This window comes from Salvelinus sp. IW2-2015, linkage group LG9 (genome assembly GCF_002910315.2).
Source record: "Salvelinus sp. IW2-2015 linkage group LG9, ASM291031v2, whole genome shotgun sequence".
Taxonomy (NCBI): Eukaryota; Metazoa; Chordata; class Actinopteri; order Salmoniformes; family Salmonidae; genus Salvelinus; species Salvelinus sp. IW2-2015.
In genome coordinates, this window is record NC_036849.1 from 19,303,119 (window position 1) to 19,323,891 (window position 20,773).

The window sequence follows — 20,773 nt, forward strand, 5'->3', positions numbered from 1 at the left end:
ACCCCAGACCAGTGTGGGCTAGGCAGGCCGTCTCACCAGGATATAGCGTGTCTTGGCCAGGGAGATGAGCTCCTGGTCCCCGGGGGTGCACATGTTGAGTCCAATGGGCAGCATCTTCTTCAGGGCAGCCACGATCAGGGAGGTCTGGATGGAGTAGAACTCTCCTCGCTTCCTCTTATGCTTCCTTTCCTGGTCCTGACCCCCTGACTGATACCAGGACGGAATGAAATGTTAATAACTTCACCTGGCACTCACTGAAAAAATACCTATGTATAGTAGTGCACTAAAGGGAATAGGCAGTAATTTGGGACAGTCTAGTCTTTTCTCTATGTCTACCTTTATGTTCAAATTGCTACCTTGACCTGCCTGTGCTGTATTTCACAGGAGCTTATTTAACAGTGGGAGAGCACACAGCACACCACACACTGAATTAAGCCTGTGGGTAGCAGAGGGAACCAAGGAATTTTTTCATCACCAGCAAAATCTGCAGAGGCTGTGCCAATGAAGCATTTCAAATTGAGCTATAGCCTGAAAGCAGCATTAGCCCACAGTTTGCCTCTACCCATAGAGTGAGGTATTATTCAAGAACGACAGCACTGAAAAAGGCTAACGGAAGAAGCTGGCACAAAGGAGACACTCATATTCAACTGAGCAAGAGAGACAGAAACACAATTAACTGTATGTATGGGTGCGCGCACACACACACACGCACGCACGCACGCACGCACGCACGCACGCACGCACGCACGCACGCACGCACGCACGCACGCAACGCACGCACGCACAACCCCACCGACACACACACACACACACACACACACACACACACACACACACACCACACACACACACCACGACACACACACACACACACACACACCCCCCCCAGTGCAGGAGCTGAGTGACTAATAGAGACAGCCAGTAGAAGGCAGGAGCCACACACACCAGGGTATCCATAACCCAGAAACACCATTGACATGTGATCATGTTATTTGTCATGGGCTTGTTGACTTTCAATAACAGAGATGGGACGTGGTCGGCCCATAAGGGAATGAGAAACACTAGTTATGATGTCAGGGTGGTCTGATGATGGAGGGCCGATAGGTGTTAATGATTGGCTGATGTAATGTGTTTACAGTGAGGCAGGGCACGCCAATGGCTGCTGCATATGCCAGTGAATGGAGTGTAAATGCAGACAGGATAAAAAAAGATTTAAAAAACAAACAATCAACAAATCTATTCCCTGTCCCTGAGGTGGTGACATGGCCGCTGTTTGGCCACGGGGGATATGAGTGTTAGGGTTGCTGCAGTACTGGAGCAGTGAGAGAGAAAGGGCTGCCTCTGCAGAATGAAGCCCAGTAACAAGGCTCAGCTGGAGAGCGTGCTGACAGAGAGCAGTGGGAGGTTGAACTGAGGTTAGCAGGGTTAGGATGTGAACATACATGACCACGCGGGCTGCAGACTGCTTCGAGAGTGTAGAGTAGAGCTCTCCACCACTGAAAATAAGGGGAAGATGCAGAACTGTTTTGACTGTCTCAGTAAGCAGGCACATAATAATAAATGCTACCTTCGACATCTTGATCTTGCTATCACCAGTCAGGAATGACAGGTTGTTGATTTCATTCTGAACCACAAAGTTCTGCTCTTCCCTTTTGAAGTTCTGAGGAAAGAGTAATAACAACGTATGAAGAAGACATTTCTGCTTTGTTTACTTCTCATTCTGAGCGTCCTCTCCATTGTAACTGTTAGTTTGTCCATTGTTTTTAAGGAGAAATCGTACATGTGATTTGCACCAGAGGATGAAGATCTCAGCCACCATTCTGAAGAGTTCATTGGAGTCAGCGTCTGGTTCTTTCAGCCACCTCGACCTGCAGGACAAAGAGGAGAGAAGAGATTGACCCAAAGACTATATCAATATACTATCCTCTGCTTCAAAGCCTTGCTACCAAACTAGTACATTCCTTCATTACAATAGGTCCTATGGTAAAAGTAAAACACACCCACATCATGCCACTGTAAACTACTTCATTACCCAGGGTTCAGCGGGCTCACCTGTTGTTGTCTACATAGCGGATGAGCATTGGGTAGAAGGCGTAGAGGTCTCTGCAGAGCACAGCGAACTCATCCAGGATGAGCAGCTCAGCCTCCTGGGTGTCTCCCTTACTGTCAGCCTTCAGTAGCTCCTCCTCCGTCACCACCTTCACTGTCTTCTTCTTCAGCTTCTCCAGTGTAGGCAGAAAGTGACTCTTCAACAGAACAGCCCTGGCCTTAGTGATGATGGGCTGGGCGTACACTGCACACACAGCAGTCATAGTGACAAACACATAGTTAGTTGTTTTATTAGAAATTAAAAACAAAACAATACAAAAGCTGTCTTGCTAGGAATGCAAAAGACAATCCCTTTTCAGTCTGTTTCATCTGATCAGCACTGTATACAAATACGAGGACAGTTTTGCCCTCAAAAACCGGTTTGTTTCCTAAAGCTCCCATCCACTGTGACAGACTGCTGTACACTCCCACACAGTAATGCAACCCAACTAACCTGCGATCCTCTTCATCCAGGAGGCCTCGTCGATGCCCAGGTTGCTGTTGAGGATCTTCAGGATGTTTCCCAGGATGAGGCTGAGGTGTTCTGAGGTGACGGTGGTGGAGAAGACACTGCCCCCAACACTGCCCCCGCTGTGCGGAGACGGCTGGTTCTCTGGGCCCTTCTCCCACCAGTAGGACAGGTAGTTACACAGCATGGGCAGCACCACCTCGATGACGTGGGGCATCTCTGTGTAGCGCGCCCCAGACTCAGACATGTCGTTGATGTCCTTCATCAGGACGTCTAGACGAGGCATCTCTGGACACATCTCCTCCACCGCGTCTGGCATGCCCAGGACTACACAGAATAAGATGAGCACTATTTTACATGCACAGGTGAAGAACCATTAAATAGTGTATCATGGTGTAACATGTACAACACTATCATGTATAAGTGTGTGTAACTCACTGGCGCGTTCTCTGGCGGTCTTGGTGTTGAACACAGAGCAGGGGTTGTGTTTGTTGAGCAGGGGCTCCAGGAAGGCCACAGGCATGGCCCCTGCCAGGGTGGCCAGACACTCCCCCAGGGCCGGCAGCTGCCTGGAGGGGAAGGGGAGAGGGGAGAGACAGACACACAGATCTCAGAAATATAGTATCTGTGATATCAGTCTCCTAGCAATATCTAAATAATACTACCTTTCCACATAGATGTTTTTCCCAGTCCCGAGCGCATAGAGGCTGGTCAGGATACGATAGCAGGACACTTGGACATCATCCACTGAAAAACAGCAGAAACGGTATGGTGGTTACATTCATATGCACAGCATCAGTGATATGACATGATTATAAAGCATACTCTCGCCACTCCTCATATCTCCTAGATGTGTAGGTCTTATTGTGGACACTCACAGAGCAGGTCCACTCCAAAGTGGTGCTGGGTGATGTGTTCAAACAGGGCAGTGAGGATGGGCAGTAGTGCCACCGTGGTGTAGTTGATGTTCTGGGACACGCCCTTCATCTGTGAGCGGGAGTGGGTGAACTTCCCCAACTTCAGGTTCTCAAGGGTCTTCTCCAGGTCCTCCGCTGCGTTCTCGAAGAACGTCCTTAACCCCGCCTTCACCAGCTCTGAGCCAGACTTCATCACCGTCCTGTCGGAGGAGAGGGTGGAAGGGGTTAAATGATGGAGTATGTAGTCTGTCATTGCTGCCGTTTGTGCACACAATAACCAAACAATGTCCCCATGTGGGATAATAAAATGATCGTATTTGATTAGAATAATAATTGCCATATGATAGAAGAGTTCCCAAAGGACAGCATCATTTCCATAGAGGAGATCCAGCTATACTACAGAGAAATGTGAATATGTACAGTGTCATGTGAATATGTACAGTGTATGATTTATACAGTAAATTATGTAAATATTTAGATTCAAGGTGAGACTGTCAGTGTAGGGACGTGCAGAAATATTACACCCCAAAAACTATTTGATACATTAAGCAGATTAGATTAGTCAATTTTTAGTAATGCATTTTGTGACTCTTAAAGCTTTTTGAAGCCGTGATGAATCTCCCAAAGGGAGGGAGTTGAAAGACAAGGCCTATGGGCAAGTACAGTACAGTACAGTGGCTACATCCTCAGCATAAACATCATGTTTAATGCATTGCTATTTTAACCTCATTTGTGAGAACTGCTGCCTCAAACAACACATCGTTTCTAAAGAACACTAGGAGCCCGGAGCTAGCTACAGTACCTGCTGTGTATGCATGATGAGTGTACTTATCTAAATACCAGCGGGAGTTGTTTCTCTTAATGTCAATGATTCCAAAATGACATGAATAACAACAACTGGTGATTATGAACATGGTGGAGAACAACATATATGGGCCTAAGTAATGCAACGTTATATAGGTTAGACATTAGGTTAGCCCTCTTTTCCAATGGCATGTACTGTAAAATTGTTACGTGACGGACCTCTTTCAAACCTTTGATTTAATTTCAAACTCTAGGGGTATAGGACTGCAGGACTGAGTTCTACCCACCTGGTGTCCAGTGTGTGGGCCAGGATGTGGAGAACGCTCACCATGGTGGTGGAGTCACTCCCTACAGGAGAACACAGTACAGTCATTAGCATATCACACACTAATAGTCATCCTAATATTCACAGTAACAAAGAGCGATGAGTATCAGCTTCTTACCAAATAGGGAAATCCTGTGTCTGACAAGAGCTGCCAGTTTACAGAACAGGCTGGAAAAGTGAAGGAGAGATAAAGGAAAGAAAGAACGAAATCAGGGAGGTCAAAGGCTAAGAGTAGGAAAAGATGAGAAGATGAAAGGAGTATACGGAGAAGAGTAAGTAGGTAGCATTCACAGACAGTGAGAAAGTGGAACTGCAGAGTCGTGAGATGATATTGTACCGACCTGGTGACCATCTCCTTCTCCTTATTAGAGGCGTAGCCGCTGCTGCTCAGGTTCTTACTGGGAGAAGACAGGAAGTAGAGACAGTGGTTCTTGAAGTACTGGTCTATCAGAGGGAGGAGGACCTAAAGAATACATAACATTTAGGAGATGTGTGACACTCTTTGTGTAATCTCATGTACTGTACTTAAAATTTTCATTTGTTTCACACAGATTTACAATATTCTCACTTTGGCGAAAAACTTGATTTCTTGCTCATGAGGCGACTTGTCTGTCTTCCCACTGGTAGCCATGGCCTCTGAAACGACAAGGTCAAAGTTCAATAAAGAGCAGGTCAATAAGGCAGCATTGTCCATAACAGAGAAAAGGTAGAGGAGCATTCAAAGATCAACGATATGAATGTCACCAGGCTCTTACCAAGGTGGGCAATGAACTCCTGGGCTGAGTTCACATACTTCAGCAGCTTCTTGAGGAACTTGTAGGCAAACCTCTTCTCCATGGAGGAAGAGTCCTGCTCCATGTCCTTCAGACCTCTACAACACAGGGAGAAGGGACAGATGAATTCTCATTCTGTCACAGCAATACAAATCAATGTTTTTACAAAGACTGAAGTTCACACACTGACCTGGTGATGGCGTAGCCGTTGATCTGCAGGAAGCGGAACAGGTCCTGGGCCTTCTCTTTGTCCCGGGCCTTCTCTTTGGCGGTCAGGGTGTCATAGGGCACCAGCAGAGGGTGAGTTGCCCCACCTGGAACCACAAACAACAACACTGTAACAATCAGAACCAATAAATCTCACATTTACTCTGACTACATTCCTCTGGCTCCTCCATCTCACAGGGAGTGAAGATAATTATAGAATCACCTCTAATTCCAAGGTCATTCTTTTTCTTCTTAGCCCAGATGTTGTGATAATTCTCAGCCACAACCTCCACCATGCCCTTGATCCAAAGAGCAAAGAGAACATCTGTTCATTAAATAACATTAACAGCCTAGTCATAAACAAACCAGTTATTTACAGTTACAAAATAACAGCTGTGTGGTTCACTCACCTGTAACTCTCTAGACAGAACCACATTGATGGTGTCTATTGGGGTCGGGTTGAAACCGTTAGCCTGCCAAATGCCAACAAGAAAACATTCAGTAATAAAACAAACATTGAACAGATAACAGCAGTCCTGGTATAAACTCTCCGAAAAAAGGCTTCCAAAAGGGTTCTTTGGCTGTCCTCATAGGATAACTATTTTTAGTTCCTGGTAGAACCGTTTTTTGTTCCTGGTAGAACCCTTTTGGTTTCCATGTAGAACCATTTGTAGAAATGGTTTTACATGGAACCCAAAAGGGTTCTATCTAGAACACAAAGGGTTCTACCTGGAACCAAAAAGGGTTCTTCAAATGCATCTCCTATGGGGACTGCCGAAGAACCCTTTTAGGTTCTAGATAGCACCTTTTTTCTAAGAGTGTAAAGTACGAGGAGGAGGAGGTTATTAAACTGAGTACATGAGAAGAGGACTGGGAGATCTTGCGCATCTTCTCACTCTCCCGTAGGGACATGGTCTCTCCATCCTTGGTCCTGTCGATGTTCCAGCCCATAGCCAGCATGCTCTTTAGAGTCTCCCTCACCGGCCACCTGTAGATATCCTTCTCCTGAGGACCACACAGACACAGATACACACCAAGAGTTAGCAAGATATACAATCAGTTAAAAACTAATCATCACATTGTCAACTTAATCATGAGGTCTACCTATTGAGCTCGTACTTTAGTGTACCAATTCCATATTGTGTAATGTTGTACTACACTGTACCTTCTCTGTCAGACCTTTGTAGGTCCTGAGTAGAGGGTGAGTCTTGGCCTTCTCATCTATACAGTCCCCATACCTCCATCCCAACATCACCTGGAGAAAACAGCCAAGTATGAGCCTACTACAGACCTGATAAATTACCAGCTAGTTTTTCAACCCAAATAAAAACAAATAGGATAGAGAGAGCAACCCTGAAACCAGCCTCCTATTGTTTTATCCAAGAAGGTAGTGGTAAGGCTTTATAAAATACAGTGCAAAAGCAGTAGATTCTTAATCTTTATGCCCTGTTATAATGAATTGGTTCCAGGTGTAATTTTGCAGCATCTAATACACATTTCCTTGGCAGAGGAGCTCATCGTTGGCCTACCTTCTCTGCTGACCATTTGTCATGGGAATGCTCAGCATATTTGTTGGCAACGTGTTCCAGTTTCTCTGGAAGAGATATGCTGTAAAGAGAGAGTAACCATGACTCACTGCAGGTATGATGCATGCTGGGATAAAGCATATGTAAACACAGTCATGAAGTATATAAAAGCACTGCACATTACATCAAATCAATTATGGGCATCATTTCTACATGGCACCTATAACAAGTTGTTACATATAAAGTCAGAATGGGATCACTTCATTTAAAATGCCCTTAATTTGAGCAGACAGTCACGCCTTATATGCCATAATCTCTGATGGCCACTCACTTGGCTGTGCTTATGGGTTTAGGGTCGAAGTTGCCCTGAGCGTCCACAGACACAGGCTTCTCCAGGGTGGTGCTGATGGTGGAGTCTATGTAGTCAGGCGGTAAGGCCCCAGATATGGCACTCAGACAGGGCATGGCCATCTTAAAGAGATCTGCATCGTACTTCTTGCAATGTGAAAACACACTCTGATTGGGGACTATCAGTGGACTCCACTTGAGGTCGAGTAAGGCTAAACTATCGAGCTAGAGACTGCAGGAATGGCTAGAGGTTAAGAGATATGCTTAATGCAGAGTCGTCCCAGTTACAGAGAGCAGAGGCTGAGATCGATGATGACTGTTCAAATATTGATGTTCTCAGCCTGGTCTTTCTGCTCACCATCTTCACTTTCATGTGCTGGTTCCAGACATTTACCGTACTTCAAAAAGAGCATCCAAGATGAACCATAAATCTATGGCCATATTCAACAGCACAGAAAGGCAACGAGGCATTCGTAGAGAGATAATTCAATAGGACACTTAAAGAGGAGCGTCTAGTACCAGATTACTAAAGGTTATGACATATTGGCCTGAACATGTATCCACATGGGTCAGCACTTCCTGATCAAAGCTCAGTGCAGCTAGTTTTTTTTAGCCTCAACTAGGAGCCTGTTGGAGGCCTGCCATTCTCCTGGGTTTAAGTGCTGTGTTAAAGGAGACCTCATCGTACCCTCTGTGAGAGCGAATCCAAGACGCCCCGAAGACTTCTTCTGTTGATGAGCAGCTCCTCGTCTGAGGCCATGCCGTAGCTGCCCCAGCCTGATGGCAGACAGTAGTACTTCCAGCTCTGCTCGTAGTGGTTGGTCAGGAAGCTGTGGAGGACACAAAGGGTCAAAGGTCAGTCCATCAGACTGAGAGAGAGGATGTTGTGACCTCTGCTGTGGGCTACACTGAGGAATAGAAAACAGACACGTAGATAACCACTTTACTGGTGTACTGAAAGACAACAACACACTGGCACCGAGCCAAATATCTCCAATAGGATCTACAGCTGATGATGGGATGGGATATTTCATTCTCACTAGCTCAGTTTAAGTGGAGGCAGAATCAACAGTGTTCCGTCTTCCACAGGCAATCTCTGCTCCCTGGTGCTCGGCTGTGTAATAAAAACAAAACAACTGCCAACATCTGCTTAATGCTGGGAACTCATCATAATAGCAGTGAGAGGCAAGAGAAAGAACAGAGGCGGTATGTTTTGATAAACAGTGTGTGTTAACGCCCAACAGATAGAGAGCTAATTATCTTCAAGCAGGCTGCAGAGCACACCCCTGAAACCACAGCCTGCTGAGAGCAGGAGAAGGCAGCAGAAGGGAGAGAAAGAGAGAAAGAGAGAGAGAGAAGAGAGAGAGAGAGAGAGAGAGAGAGAGAGAGAGAGGAGAAGAGAGAGAGAGAGAGAGAGAAGAGAGAGAGAGAGAGAGAGAGAGAGAAGAAGAGAGAGAGAGAGAGAGAGGAGAGAGAGAGAGAGAGAGAAGAGAGAGAGAGAGAGAGAGAGAGAGAGAGAGAGAGAGAGAGAGAGAGAGAGAGAGAGAAGGAGAGAGGGCAGAGGAAGAGAAAGAGAGGAGGGAGAGGGAAGGAAAGGAGACATACCCTGAGAGGCATCTTGCAGTACTCTGTCAGCAAGGGCACGTCAAAGACGAGGCGTCGCAGGAGATGCTGCAGCATGGAGGGACGGAGGTACCTGCAGACAGAGGACCAGACCAGGGAGGGAACAGGAAATCAGAGAGACACCACATCATGACCCAGGATAATACTATATCTGTTTGGCTTAAGTGTTTCAATGGCCACACAGTGAGCGTATTGCTTCCTTAAGGGGTGCTAATGTACATAGTGGAACTCCTTACTTGCAGACGGCCAGCAGACACTCCTCGATAGCGTCTCTCTGGGCCTTGGTGAGAGAGCGGCCCTTGGACAGCCTGTAGATGGTGTGCAGCGTGGAGTCGATGAGCACGGCGTAGTGCTCTGTGCCAGCGAAGTGGGGGGCACAGCGGGTGAGCAGGGGCAGCATGGCAGAGCCGATGTACCTGTTCATGGCCAGAGCTGTCTCTGTGGTGCTGAGTACCTCCTACAGGGGAGGGGTCAAAGGGGAGAGGTCAACACAACACAGTGTCACACAGTAGTTCTCACAACCCAGGCACAACTTCAACTGTTCCACAATCACTATCATTAGGTGTGTCAAAGATAGACTTTCTCTAAATAGAATCCTAGTGAGGAGCTGAATCTGCACATTTATCCTTAGGAAATAGCTGATGAAGAACTAAAACAGGGAGACAAAGCACTAGGTCATCCCAGGCCAGGGCTAATCAAATCTACAGAGTAATACTCTCTAATTAAAGGCCTGGAACGGTGAGCCTAGCATCGTGTTACATCGGAATCAACCAGACTTTAATTTAATAGCTGCTGGATTACGTGGGCGCGTGATCCTTATCGCTTTCCAGTGTGGATCAAAGATCTGTGTGTCTGTACAGGAGCAGGGCAACTGGTGGCCCAGAGGCTAGCTATTCTTAGCCGTTGTCACATTAACACCGGGCTGGGGCTGGGGTGGAGGGTTGCCTCAGAGAGCTCCAAAACAAGCAGAGCCATGGATATTCCAGCCCTTATCAAGGGGCTCATGGCCTGCCTGCTCATGGAATCACCAGGGTCAACCTCCACTAGTACACTCCACTCCACTAAACCGACTCCACTTAGACACTCAGCTTTAAATACACATGTTTTAAACTCCCTCTCACACACACAAGCCTTCAATACACAGCCTCCACTCCACTCATCTCCCACATCATTGAATACCTCAACCCACTTGTCTGGTAAACAATGAACTAGATGGCAAAACGAACAACTTGATGCCTTAGCCTAATTTGTGGTCTTCCACATCTCCCACTTCTCAGCTGAGTGTGAGCTCACCACTCACCGTGTCCAGAGAAGCAGAGGCTTGCAGGTCGGGCAGGAAGCCCACGTCCAGCAGCTGAAGTAGGAAGCTTTGGTCCTCAATACCATAGACCCGGTCCAGGAACAGCACCATGGGGGCCTTGTGGTCCGGGCAGAAACTGGCTGCCATATCAGGCTCTGTCACAGTGCCGTCTAACAGGAAGAGGGAGAGAGCGAGAGCGAGAGAGAGAGAGAGAGAGAGAGAGAGAGAGAGAGAGAGAGAGAGAGAGAGAGAGAGAGAGAGAGAGAGAGAGAGAGAGAGAGAGAGAGAGAGAGAGAGAGAGAGAGAGAGAGAAAATAACATAAAAGGGAACGATAGACAAAGAAAGAAAAAATAATGAGATACACAGAGGAAAACAAAATAAGAAGAGGTGGTGGGTCTCTGTGTAAATAGGACTTGTGTAAATATGTTTTTCTTGCAGTATTCAAACAGGGAGACCTACCCATACATTATAGCAAGCCTCATCTGATTAAGAAAGGCATGCGAGTCCAGATAACTCATGTGTATTCATTAGCAGCAGTGTAGCTTGTGAGAGGGTTTCTGGGGAGGGAGGCACGGCTGAGTTATTCAGTTGTTGGCCGGCCGACAGCGCTCGTTGTGTGGCAGCACTAGCTAGCAGCGTTTTAAGATCCGAGCGATGCTATGCTTGTGCAGAGCAATCAATAAAGAAAAACACCCGGCAACAGAAATGAGAGGGAGACGAGGAGAGGAGAGCCGTGGGAGGTAGAAAGCCTTGGTTGATGAAAAACACATGAATTGTGAGCTGGGATCAAAAGCACGGCACCACCATTTAAACGATTGAGTTTCATACTTCATCATTTCTACCTCAACCAATTCATTATTTAGATCACTTTTTGTTGTTTCTAGACTTCAGAGAGTAAAGTGTGCATGCCATTAGATCACCACGACGGCTGAGTGATTTGGGATTTTATTGCGTATTGTGTGTTGCTATTGTGTGCTGTTGTGTGTGCTGTTGTGCGTTATAAGAGCTGAAGTGGGACCTGGGCAGTCCTCTACCTTTGTGGACGACAGGCATTTTGAGGGGTATGCTGATGATGCCCACCAGGTCTTCAGTGGGCACTAGGGAGCGCAGGATGGCACGGATACGCAGGGCCTCCCCTTTACCCTTGTTGATCAACTGAAGGAGGAGGAGGAAGGAGAGAAGGTCATTAGTCCTATTGAAATCTCACTGGTGGAAAACAGACATTCATTCAATCTTTACTTATCCAGATGAGTCAGAGAGAACAGATGCTGAGATGTCTCGTATGCAAATAAACCTCTCAGAGTAGGTCAGAGTACAGGTGATCTGTGATAGGAGTGGGACCATCAGCTAAACTCACGTGCATCTCTGGGGCACAGCGTCCCAGTAGGTCGATGAGGGCAGAGTAGAAGGACATGATGGCATTGCCCATATGCACCACCTCTTCCTCCTCATCGTCCTCAGCAGACCTGCCCATAACAAAACCAATGAGAAGGTCTTCTGGGCCTTACCTTACCATCTTCACTAACTCACCATGATCTTACAGTGTTTACTTTGCTATGTACTATTAGTTCTATGCCGTTAGTTCTTGCTTTATAGCTATGGCAGGTACAGTATGTAGCTTACGCGTCAGAGCTGACCCCCTGGGCGGAGGAGGGCAAGTCCACAGCGGGGTTATCTGAGATTTTGATGGCCTCCGTCATGGCTGCCAGCAGCCCGTTACCCCCCTCTCCTCTCAGAGCCGGGCCAAAACACTCTGGACGCCTGATCAGTAGCTTCACCACCACACTGGAGTTCTCCTCCACACTCTCACCTGGAACACACACATGCATTTGTTACACACACACACACACACACACACACACACACACACACACACACACACACACACCCCACCAGGTTAACAAAACATATATTTCAGTAATACACCACATTAGCACATTGACATCAACACAGATATCGACACAAGATGCACATAAAATGCATTGGCAGTGGAAAAACACACAAATATAGCACACAGTACACACACACACACATCAACAACTGATATGAACAAAATACTCCCTTGGGCTCCCAAACAGCTCGGAGGTGAACAGCACCAGACATAAAGCTCATCTAGTGAGTGCTTGACAATGTATCGCCACTGTTTTTGGTCCATCACAGTCAGGAAGCAAATGAATGGCTGCTCTGCTCTTTCATCCAGGAGCAGTTTCCAATATTCACTCTCTTTAGTGAGATCCTGTTCCTCCACTGAGCTCTACTGACCTTGAGGCTGTGGCTCCTATCAGCTAACCCCCTCAGGCAGTCTAGCCTGCCCAGCAGGATCCACACAGACAGGCCCTCTCTAAACCTACCCCTGGTATGGAAGGCACAGTACAGTACATTACCAAGCCGCATCCTCCACTTTACCCTACAGAGACCAAGGTTCAGTACAGGAGCTGCTGACAGTCATTACAGTACAGTGCCCCACCTACCATTGACAAATACAGCGAAGCGCAGGAAGGAGAGGTAGCGTTCACCCTCAATGGGGTTCCAGCCGATGTCAGGGTAACCTTTGTCCAGCAGCATGGGACAGCTCTGGAGCCCACAGCCTGCTAGGTACGTCACCACCTGCGACACACAAGCAGGACACAACCATGACAAAACAAAGACAAGCTTAGCAACAGCCACATGGACTGAGGATATTCTGAAACACATAGACACAAAACCCCAATTCTAATGCACACACAGCAACACACACACACATCCAATAGAGACAGTATCCCCTACCTTGTCCAGGTCGGGCTCTTCCAGGGCCAAGGCCAGGCCGTTGTTGTCCATCACAGAGGAGGCAGCCACGTCTAGAGGAGTGGAGCCTCTCATCGCTGGGGATGCTACGGGGAGAAAACATACATAGGATCCAATTTAAGTTATTCGTTTCTCACAAGTATTTACAACAATTCTGGTGTTCAGAGAATGATTCTCCATTCCACTAAGTCAGAGGTACTTCTCATTGAGATGGGAAGTTGTGGGAGTAACCTAAAGCCAACAGCAGGGGGCAGCATTACACTCTCATGACGAACCAGGACCAGACTCTGATTGGACTGTCAGACTGTTCATCTGTCAACAGCTGAGTGATACTGATCTAAACCAAAATTTCCAGCTCATATTGGCAGTAATTACTTATACCTTCTATTGTTTCACTGAGTTTATTTAAGCTCATTAAAGCAGCAGTATATTTCACTATCTTTGTTTTCATAAACAGAAACATTCAAAGATGTGCAAATTATTGGTTCAGGCTAAAATCACACTCAAATACTTTGTCCAATATACTGTAGGTGCAAGACTGTATAATGTACATGGGTCGAGAAGACTACTGTAAGTGACTACGTTGTCCCTCACCTTTGGACTATTCTCTCTGTGTGTGTGTGTGTGTGTGTGTGTGTGTGTGTGTGTGTGTGTGTGTGTGTGTGTGTGTGTGTGTGTGTGTGTGTGTGTGTGAGAGAGTTACCCAGGAGAGAGAACCGCTCCCTCTTTTCCCTGCCACAGCACGGTGTTCAACGAGTGACTGTGGCAACACCTCTCCAGACAAAAATGTATGATGACTCACCCTCTCCCCTGATGAATTCACGACCAACTGACCAACCAACCAACACACACACACACACACACACACACACACACACACAACACACACACAACACCCACACACACACACACACACACACACACCACACACCACACACCACACACACGCACCTAATCTCAGGTGTGTGTCTAATGTATGCAGACTCACAACTCAAGGACCTAACGTGAGGCCCAATGAGATATTGTCCATAACAATGAGAACAGCATCAGAGATGCCGCACACCCAGTGTAACTACAGCATAGCAAGTTGTTCCAAAAGGAAGTAAGAGATGCTGTGATATAGCATGTGCTTTTTCCTATGTAAGAGACTCTCCATCAACTCAGGGGTGTAGGGTACTGAGAATGTGATTTCCATCAACCCCCAGCAAGTGTATCCCCCACCCCCAGCCTCTACCAGGAGCAGTGTACCCCCAGGCCCATCTCTACCAGGAGCAGTGTACCCACCCCCAGCTCTACCAGGAGCAGTGTACCCCAGCCCCAGTTCTACCAGGAGCAGTGTACCCCCCAGCCCAGCTCTACCAGGAGCGTGTACCCCCAGGCCCATCTCTACCAGGAGCAGTGTACCCCACCCCAGCTCTACCAGGAGCAGTGTACCCCAGCCCCAGCTCTACCAGGAGCAGTGTACCCCACCCCCAGCTCTACCAGGAGCAGTGTACCCCCACCCCAAGCTCTACCAGGAGCAGTGTACCCCACCCCCCTCTACCAGGAGCAGTGTACCCCAGGCCCATCTCTACCAGGAGCAGTGTCCCCACCCCCAGCTCTACCAGGAGCAGTGTACCCCAGCCCCAGCTCTACCAGGAGCAGTGTACCCCACCCCCAGCTCTACCAGGAGCAGTGTACCCCACCCCCAGCTCTACCAGGAGCAGTGTACCCCACCCCCAGCTCTACCAGGAGCAGTGTACCCCAGGCCCAGCTCTACCAGGAGCAGTGTACCCACCCCCAGCTCTACCAGGAGCAGTGTACCCACACCCCAGCTCTACCAGGAGCAGTGTACCCCAGCCCAGCTCTACCAGGAGCAGTGTACCCCCAGGCCCAGCTCTACCAGGAGCAGTGTACCCCAGCCCCAGCTCTACCAGGAGCAGTGTACCCCCCGCCCAGCTCTACCCAGGAGCAGTGTACCCCAGGCCAAGCTCTACCAGGAGCAGTGTACCCCCAGGCCCAGCTCTACAGGAGCAGTGTACCCCCAGGCCCAGCCCTACCAGAGCGTGTACCCCCAGGCCCAGCTCTTACCAGGAGCAGTGTACCCCCAGGCCCCAGCTCTAACAGGAGCAGTGACCCCCAGGCCCATCTTCTACCAGGAGCAGTGTACGCCCAGGCCCAGTTCTACCAGGAGCAGTGTACACCCCAGGCCCAGTTCTACCAGGGGCAGTGTACCCCAGGCCCAGCCCTACCAGGAGCAGTGTACCCCAGGCCCAGCCTCTACCAGGAGCAGTGTACCCCCAGGCCCAGCTCTACCAGGAGCAGTGTACCCCCAGGCCCAGTTCTACCAGGGCAGTGTACCCCCAGGCCCAGCTCTACCAGGAGCAGTGTACCCAGGCCCAGCCCTACCAGGAGCAGTGTACCCCCTGGCCCAGTTATACCAGGAGCAGTGTCACCCCAGGCCCAGCCCTACCAGGAGCAGTGTACCCCCAGGCCCAGTTCTACCAGGGGCAGTGTACCCCCAGGCCCAGCTCTACCAGGAGCAGTGTACCCCAGGCCCAGCTCTACCAGGAGCAGTGTACCCCCAGGCCCAGCTCTACCAGGACAGTGTACCCCCAGGCCCAGTTCTACCAGTGGCAGTGTACCCCCAGGCCCAGCTCTACCAGGAGCAGTGTACCCCAGGCCCAGCTCCTACCAGGAGCAGTGTACCCCCTGGCCCAGCGTTATACCAGGAGCAGTGTACCCCAGGCCCAGCCCTACCAGGAGCAGTGTACCCCCAGGCCCAGCTCTACCAGGGCAGTGTATCCCCCAGGCCCAGCTCTACCAGGAGCAGTGTACCCCAGGCCCAGCCCTACCAGGAGCAGTGTACCCCCTGGCCCAGTTATACCAGGGGCAGTCTACCCCCAGGCCCAGTTCTACCAGGGGCAGTGTACCCCCAGGCCCAGCTCTACCAGGAGCAGTGTACCCCAGGCCCAGCTCTACCAGGAGCAGTGTACCCCAGGTCCAGCTCTACCAGGAGCAGTGTAGCCCAGGCCCAGCTCTACCAGGAGCAGTGTACCTACCAAGGCCTACGCTGCTGTTCTCCAGAAGGTAGCTGAGGTGGTCAAACATGGCCTTTTGGTTCTGACGACTGATCCTGCAGAAGTAACACAGGAAGCGACAGCAGCTGGCCACCATCTTGGGGAACGCTATCTCCTGAGAGGAAAACACAGAGACTAGGGTTAATGAGGCACAACCTGTCCAATTCTCACTATAAAACTGAGACTCAGCTGACATTCTGACAGCTATGCATATTATTAGTAGATAAAACTTGAAACTACTAGTAGTTAAACTGTTGAACTAGAAGACCTAAAATATAAATACAAGCTTAACCCATGTGATCATCAAAAAGAGACAAACAGGCAGGCAGACAGACAAGAGGGTACAGTTACAGTATGCCTTTATTCTGGGCTTGTGTTGGGTCTAATGACTATTTGGCTTCCTCAAGGCGTGTTGCTATAAATCCCCTTCACTAACGAATGTCTAAAAAGGCCTGCCATGCCATTCCATGCCGACCCCCCTCTGTCTTTCCTCTATACCCCAGTGTCATGGTAGAGAGCCGTCAGCCTGGGAGAATAACCACCTGCTGTGGCCTATTTATTACTGCCCTCCCCTCCTTTCCCAAACACACACTCAGCCTCCCTTCTACATGCAGTACAGCCTCCCTTGCCTTGGTTTGTGGCACATACACATTGGAGCTCTGGAAAACCTGTTTTTCAAATACTGTATACAACCAATATTTATTCTCAAGTTTGTTTATTAAAGTCATTCCCTGTAACTGGCCATATTGTTGTGTTATTCTGCATCCGACGCCTACCCAGTAGCCACACAGTGCTAGTTGAATCTCTCATCAACAACTGTCATGGATGCTGTGATACACCAGAGTCTCCTCTATCATCCGTAGCAGTACTGAACTGTACCTGGGACTTGCCTCCTCCCAGCACGTTGACCATCACCTCCATCACCGTCTCATGCATGCCTAGAACACGCATCAGGTTGGGATGCTGGTAGAATATCTTGTTGTTCATGATGTCACTGGATGGAAAAAAACACAGAATACTCAGAACAGGTCAAATAATACTTGGAACAGTGATTGAGATCATAATTGTATCTGAAATTAACTAAAGCATTGGTACTTTAAAGCTCCCTGGTTATCAGACTATATATGTTCGTGCAGTAGACTGTGTCACTGACATGTAACCTACCCCAGACCGTCGATCATGAGTTTCTCCTCCTCCTTGCCCATGCGTACGGACAGCAGTGATCTGATCTGACCCAGAGAGGCCAGCAGGTTGATGGTGTCCTGTATAGAGGCAGCACTGATAGTGTAGCTCTTCCTCATGGCCCGGAGCAGCTCTCCAATGCTGTCGTACTGTCTCCTCAGCAGGCTGAACATCACTCTGACCAGCTCGGGGTCCTGGACGTGGCACTCCTGAGCCCAGCTCACCATGGTCTGGGAGATCAACTCCTTCAGGTTGGCTAGAGAACAGGGAACAGACAGCAAAACCTAGTCATCTCCTACTCTTTACATGGTTAGGATATGTACTGCACCGCCACATTTTTTGTAACTTTTGTCATATAGTGGTATAGTAAGAAGTCCTGACATAATAGTGGTAAAAACAATAGCAGTCTATGGTAGTACAGTAGATGGAACTAGTGTGTGGGAAGTGAGCCTTTTCAAAGAGGTTTGTAGGCAATGTTTCCTCTAAGTGCAGTAGCCCGAGACTGCCTCCCCGGGACTGCCTCCCCGAGACTGCCTCCTCCAGACTGCCTTCCCGGGACTGCCTCCGAGCTGCCTCCTCAGACTGCCTCCCGAGACTGCCTCCCCGAGACTGCCTCCTCCAGGACTCGGCCTCCCCGTAGGACTGCCTCCCCGAGACTGCCTCCCGGGACTGCCTCCCCGAGACTGCTTCCTCCAGACTGCCTCCCCGGACTGCCTCCCGAGACTGCCTCCTCCAGACTGCCTTCCGGGACTGCCTCCCCGGACTGCCTCCCCGAGAGATGCCTCCTCCAGACTGCCTTCCCGGACTGCTCCCGAACTGCCTCCCGAAACTGCCTCCCCGAAACTGCCTACGAGACTGCCTCACCCGGAGACTGCCTCCCCGAACTGCCTTCATCTCCCGAGACTGCCTTTCCGAGGACTGCCTTCCCGACTGCCTCCCCGAGACTTGCCTCCCCGAAACTGCCTCCCCGAAACTGCCTCGCGAGACCTTCCTCCCCGGGACCTCCTCCCGGGACCTCCTCCCCGAGACCTCCTCCCCGAGACCTGCTCCCCGAGACCTCCTCCCCGGGACCTCCTCCCCGGGACCTCCTCACCGAGACCTGCTCCCCGAGACCTCCTCCCCGAGACCCCCTCCCCGAGACCTCCTCCCCGGGACTGCCGCGCAGAAATATGCAATAAATTGGCATGGCAATTCAAGCAAAGCATATATGCGGTGATAATGTATTAGCCTACATGGACACTGTTAAAACTGTAACTTAAAGCGGGTACAGCCTCAGAGTTCACAGTAAACGTGCGCTGGAAGTTGCACAGAAGATCTGAAATTTCCTCAGTGCTGAATAAATTTTTAGGGAACATTGCTTGTAGGTATACATATTGATGGCAAAGTGCCTGGGTGTCATTATGTTCACAGAACAGAACAGAGAATGACGCTCTCTAGACCCTTCAGTAGCAGCCCTGGTCACAAAGCCCCATCACTGCTGTTAAAGAGACTTGACTAGCTGATCCTACTTGTCACCATGCAAGACTGATGAAAGGGAAGTCATTGAAAGACTCAATTCAGAACATGATAAGACCTGGAATTAGAAGCAGCTGTCTCTCTCACTTTCTTCTTGCCTTCACAAGGCTCCAGTCTGCTAAAAGCAGAACTCTGTCTGTGTATCACACATAGCAACAAGTCTCTTCTCAAAAGAAGAGGTAATGAATAATGTGAGCAATGTTAATGTCATTGTTTTCCGTGATTTGTCAAGAAAACACTTTTACTAGTTCATTCATGAAAAGGCAATAGTACATTCTCGGCGGAGCGGAATCGAAGCTCTATTATGTAAAAATGTGACTCACTGGGAGAGTAAGAGGTATTAATAGTACTGTACCATATCATGCTGCCTCTCCCGGTCAACTGAGTGATTGTTTAGACAGCTCATATGAAGGGAACCCTTAAGGCTTCATTAAAATCAGATCAATAGGCCTGTGGCGGTGGATGGCAGTTTGTAGCGGTGGTGTGTGATGTGTATGTGTGTGTGTGTGTGTGTGTGTGTGTCTTCCAAGCTTAGGTAGCCTCGCCAGAGGGAGAACAGTAACCAATTCAGAGCAGTGGGGAAGGGACAATTTGCATGCAATCAATAATAGTTGTTTTAAAGCAGAGCAATCAGGAGGCTGTGTTTTTAGGTCTCTGTTTCTGCTGGTTGGTTGATTGGCTTGGCTTGTACTCAACAGAGTAAAACTCTCAACACTGGGCTGTCAATCATCACTACAGCTCACACCACAACTCTCAACACAGCTCACACCACAGCTCTCAACACAGCTCTCAACACAGCTCTCACCACAGCTCTCAACACAGCTCACACCACAGCTCTCAACACAGCTCACACCACAGCTCACACCACAGCTCTCAACACAGCTCACACCACAGCTCTCAACACAGCTTTATGTGCCCCCATTGACCAGGAACACACCAATTAGAGGGGCTTGCATTGCTGAGGTGCTACAGTACCTGAGGGAGAGAAACAGGTGTAGGGACAGGGGCTGCAGAGGGCCCATAAAACGCCTGGTTAAATGTAATTGGACCCCTCAGCGATGAGGACAGGGGGGCTGCACAGGAGAGATTTGGTCACTGTTATGCTATAGTGAAACAGTGTTGTGACAGTGGTCTGTCCTGAAGGATAGGGAGGGAATGATTCTGCTATAGTGAAACAGTGTTGTGACAGTGGTCTGTCCTGAGGACAGGGAGGGAAGGATTCTGCTATAGTGAAACATGTTTGTGACAGTGGTCTGTCCTGAAGGACAGGGAGGAAGGATTCTGCTATAGTGAAAACGTGTTGTGACAGTGGTTGTCCTGAAGGAACAGGGAGGGATGATTCTGCTATAGTGAAAACAGTGTTGTCGACAGTGGTCTGTCCTGAAGGACAGGGAGGGAGGGATTCTGCTATAGTGAAACGTGTTGTGACAGGTCTGTCCTGAAGGACAAGGAGGGAAGGATTCTGCTATAGTGAAACAGTGTTGTGACAGTGGTCTGTCCTGAAGGACAGGGAGGGAGGGAGGTGAAATTTGATTAACGGCAATCAGTGAATTAATTAGTAGCCTCTGATATTGCATTGTAACTTGAAGAATGTCAGACAATTTCCATACTGGTACAGAGCTCTGCATTTGTGTATATATGTGTGTGCCTGTATGTGTGTGTGTGTGTATGTGTGTGTGTGTGCCGCACGTGTTGTATGTGTATGTGGTGTGTGTGTATGTGTGTGTGTGTGTGTGTGTGTGTGTGGTGTGCGCACGTGTGTTTGTGTGTGTGTTGTGTGGTGTGTGTGTGTGTGTGTGTGTGTGTGTGTGTGTGTGTGTGTGTGTGTGTGTGTGTGTGTTGTGTGTGTTGT

The 20,773-nt window shown here is 48.9% G+C and overlaps 1 protein-coding gene across 1 annotated transcript in view; it reads right to left on the reverse strand.

Annotated features, from left to right (window-relative positions):
- The window catches only part of LOC111969023 (ryanodine receptor 3-like), a 190,657-nt gene that overhangs the window by 21,723 nt on the left and 148,161 nt on the right, over positions 1–20,773 (reverse strand). Inside the window, 32 exon segments of the mRNA XM_070445284.1 lie at positions 37–207; positions 1,568–1,660; positions 1,781–1,868; positions 2,053–2,293; positions 2,543–2,884; positions 2,996–3,126; positions 3,223–3,304; positions 3,436–3,674; positions 4,566–4,626; positions 4,722–4,771; positions 4,945–5,066; positions 5,172–5,239; positions 5,359–5,474; positions 5,567–5,690; positions 5,807–5,882; positions 5,994–6,056; positions 6,442–6,588; positions 6,749–6,838; positions 7,113–7,191; positions 7,441–7,604; positions 8,146–8,285; positions 9,062–9,153; positions 9,317–9,537; positions 10,381–10,550; positions 11,416–11,536; positions 11,739–11,847; positions 12,005–12,191; positions 12,853–12,988; positions 13,148–13,251; positions 16,207–16,339; positions 17,104–17,218; positions 17,389–17,662. Of these exon segments, the coding sequence (XP_070301385.1) occupies positions 37–207; positions 1,568–1,660; positions 1,781–1,868; positions 2,053–2,293; positions 2,543–2,884; positions 2,996–3,126; positions 3,223–3,304; positions 3,436–3,674; positions 4,566–4,626; positions 4,722–4,771; positions 4,945–5,066; positions 5,172–5,239; positions 5,359–5,474; positions 5,567–5,690; positions 5,807–5,882; positions 5,994–6,056; positions 6,442–6,588; positions 6,749–6,838; positions 7,113–7,191; positions 7,441–7,604; positions 8,146–8,285; positions 9,062–9,153; positions 9,317–9,537; positions 10,381–10,550; positions 11,416–11,536; positions 11,739–11,847; positions 12,005–12,191; positions 12,853–12,988; positions 13,148–13,251; positions 16,207–16,339; positions 17,104–17,218; positions 17,389–17,662 (4,349 nt within the window).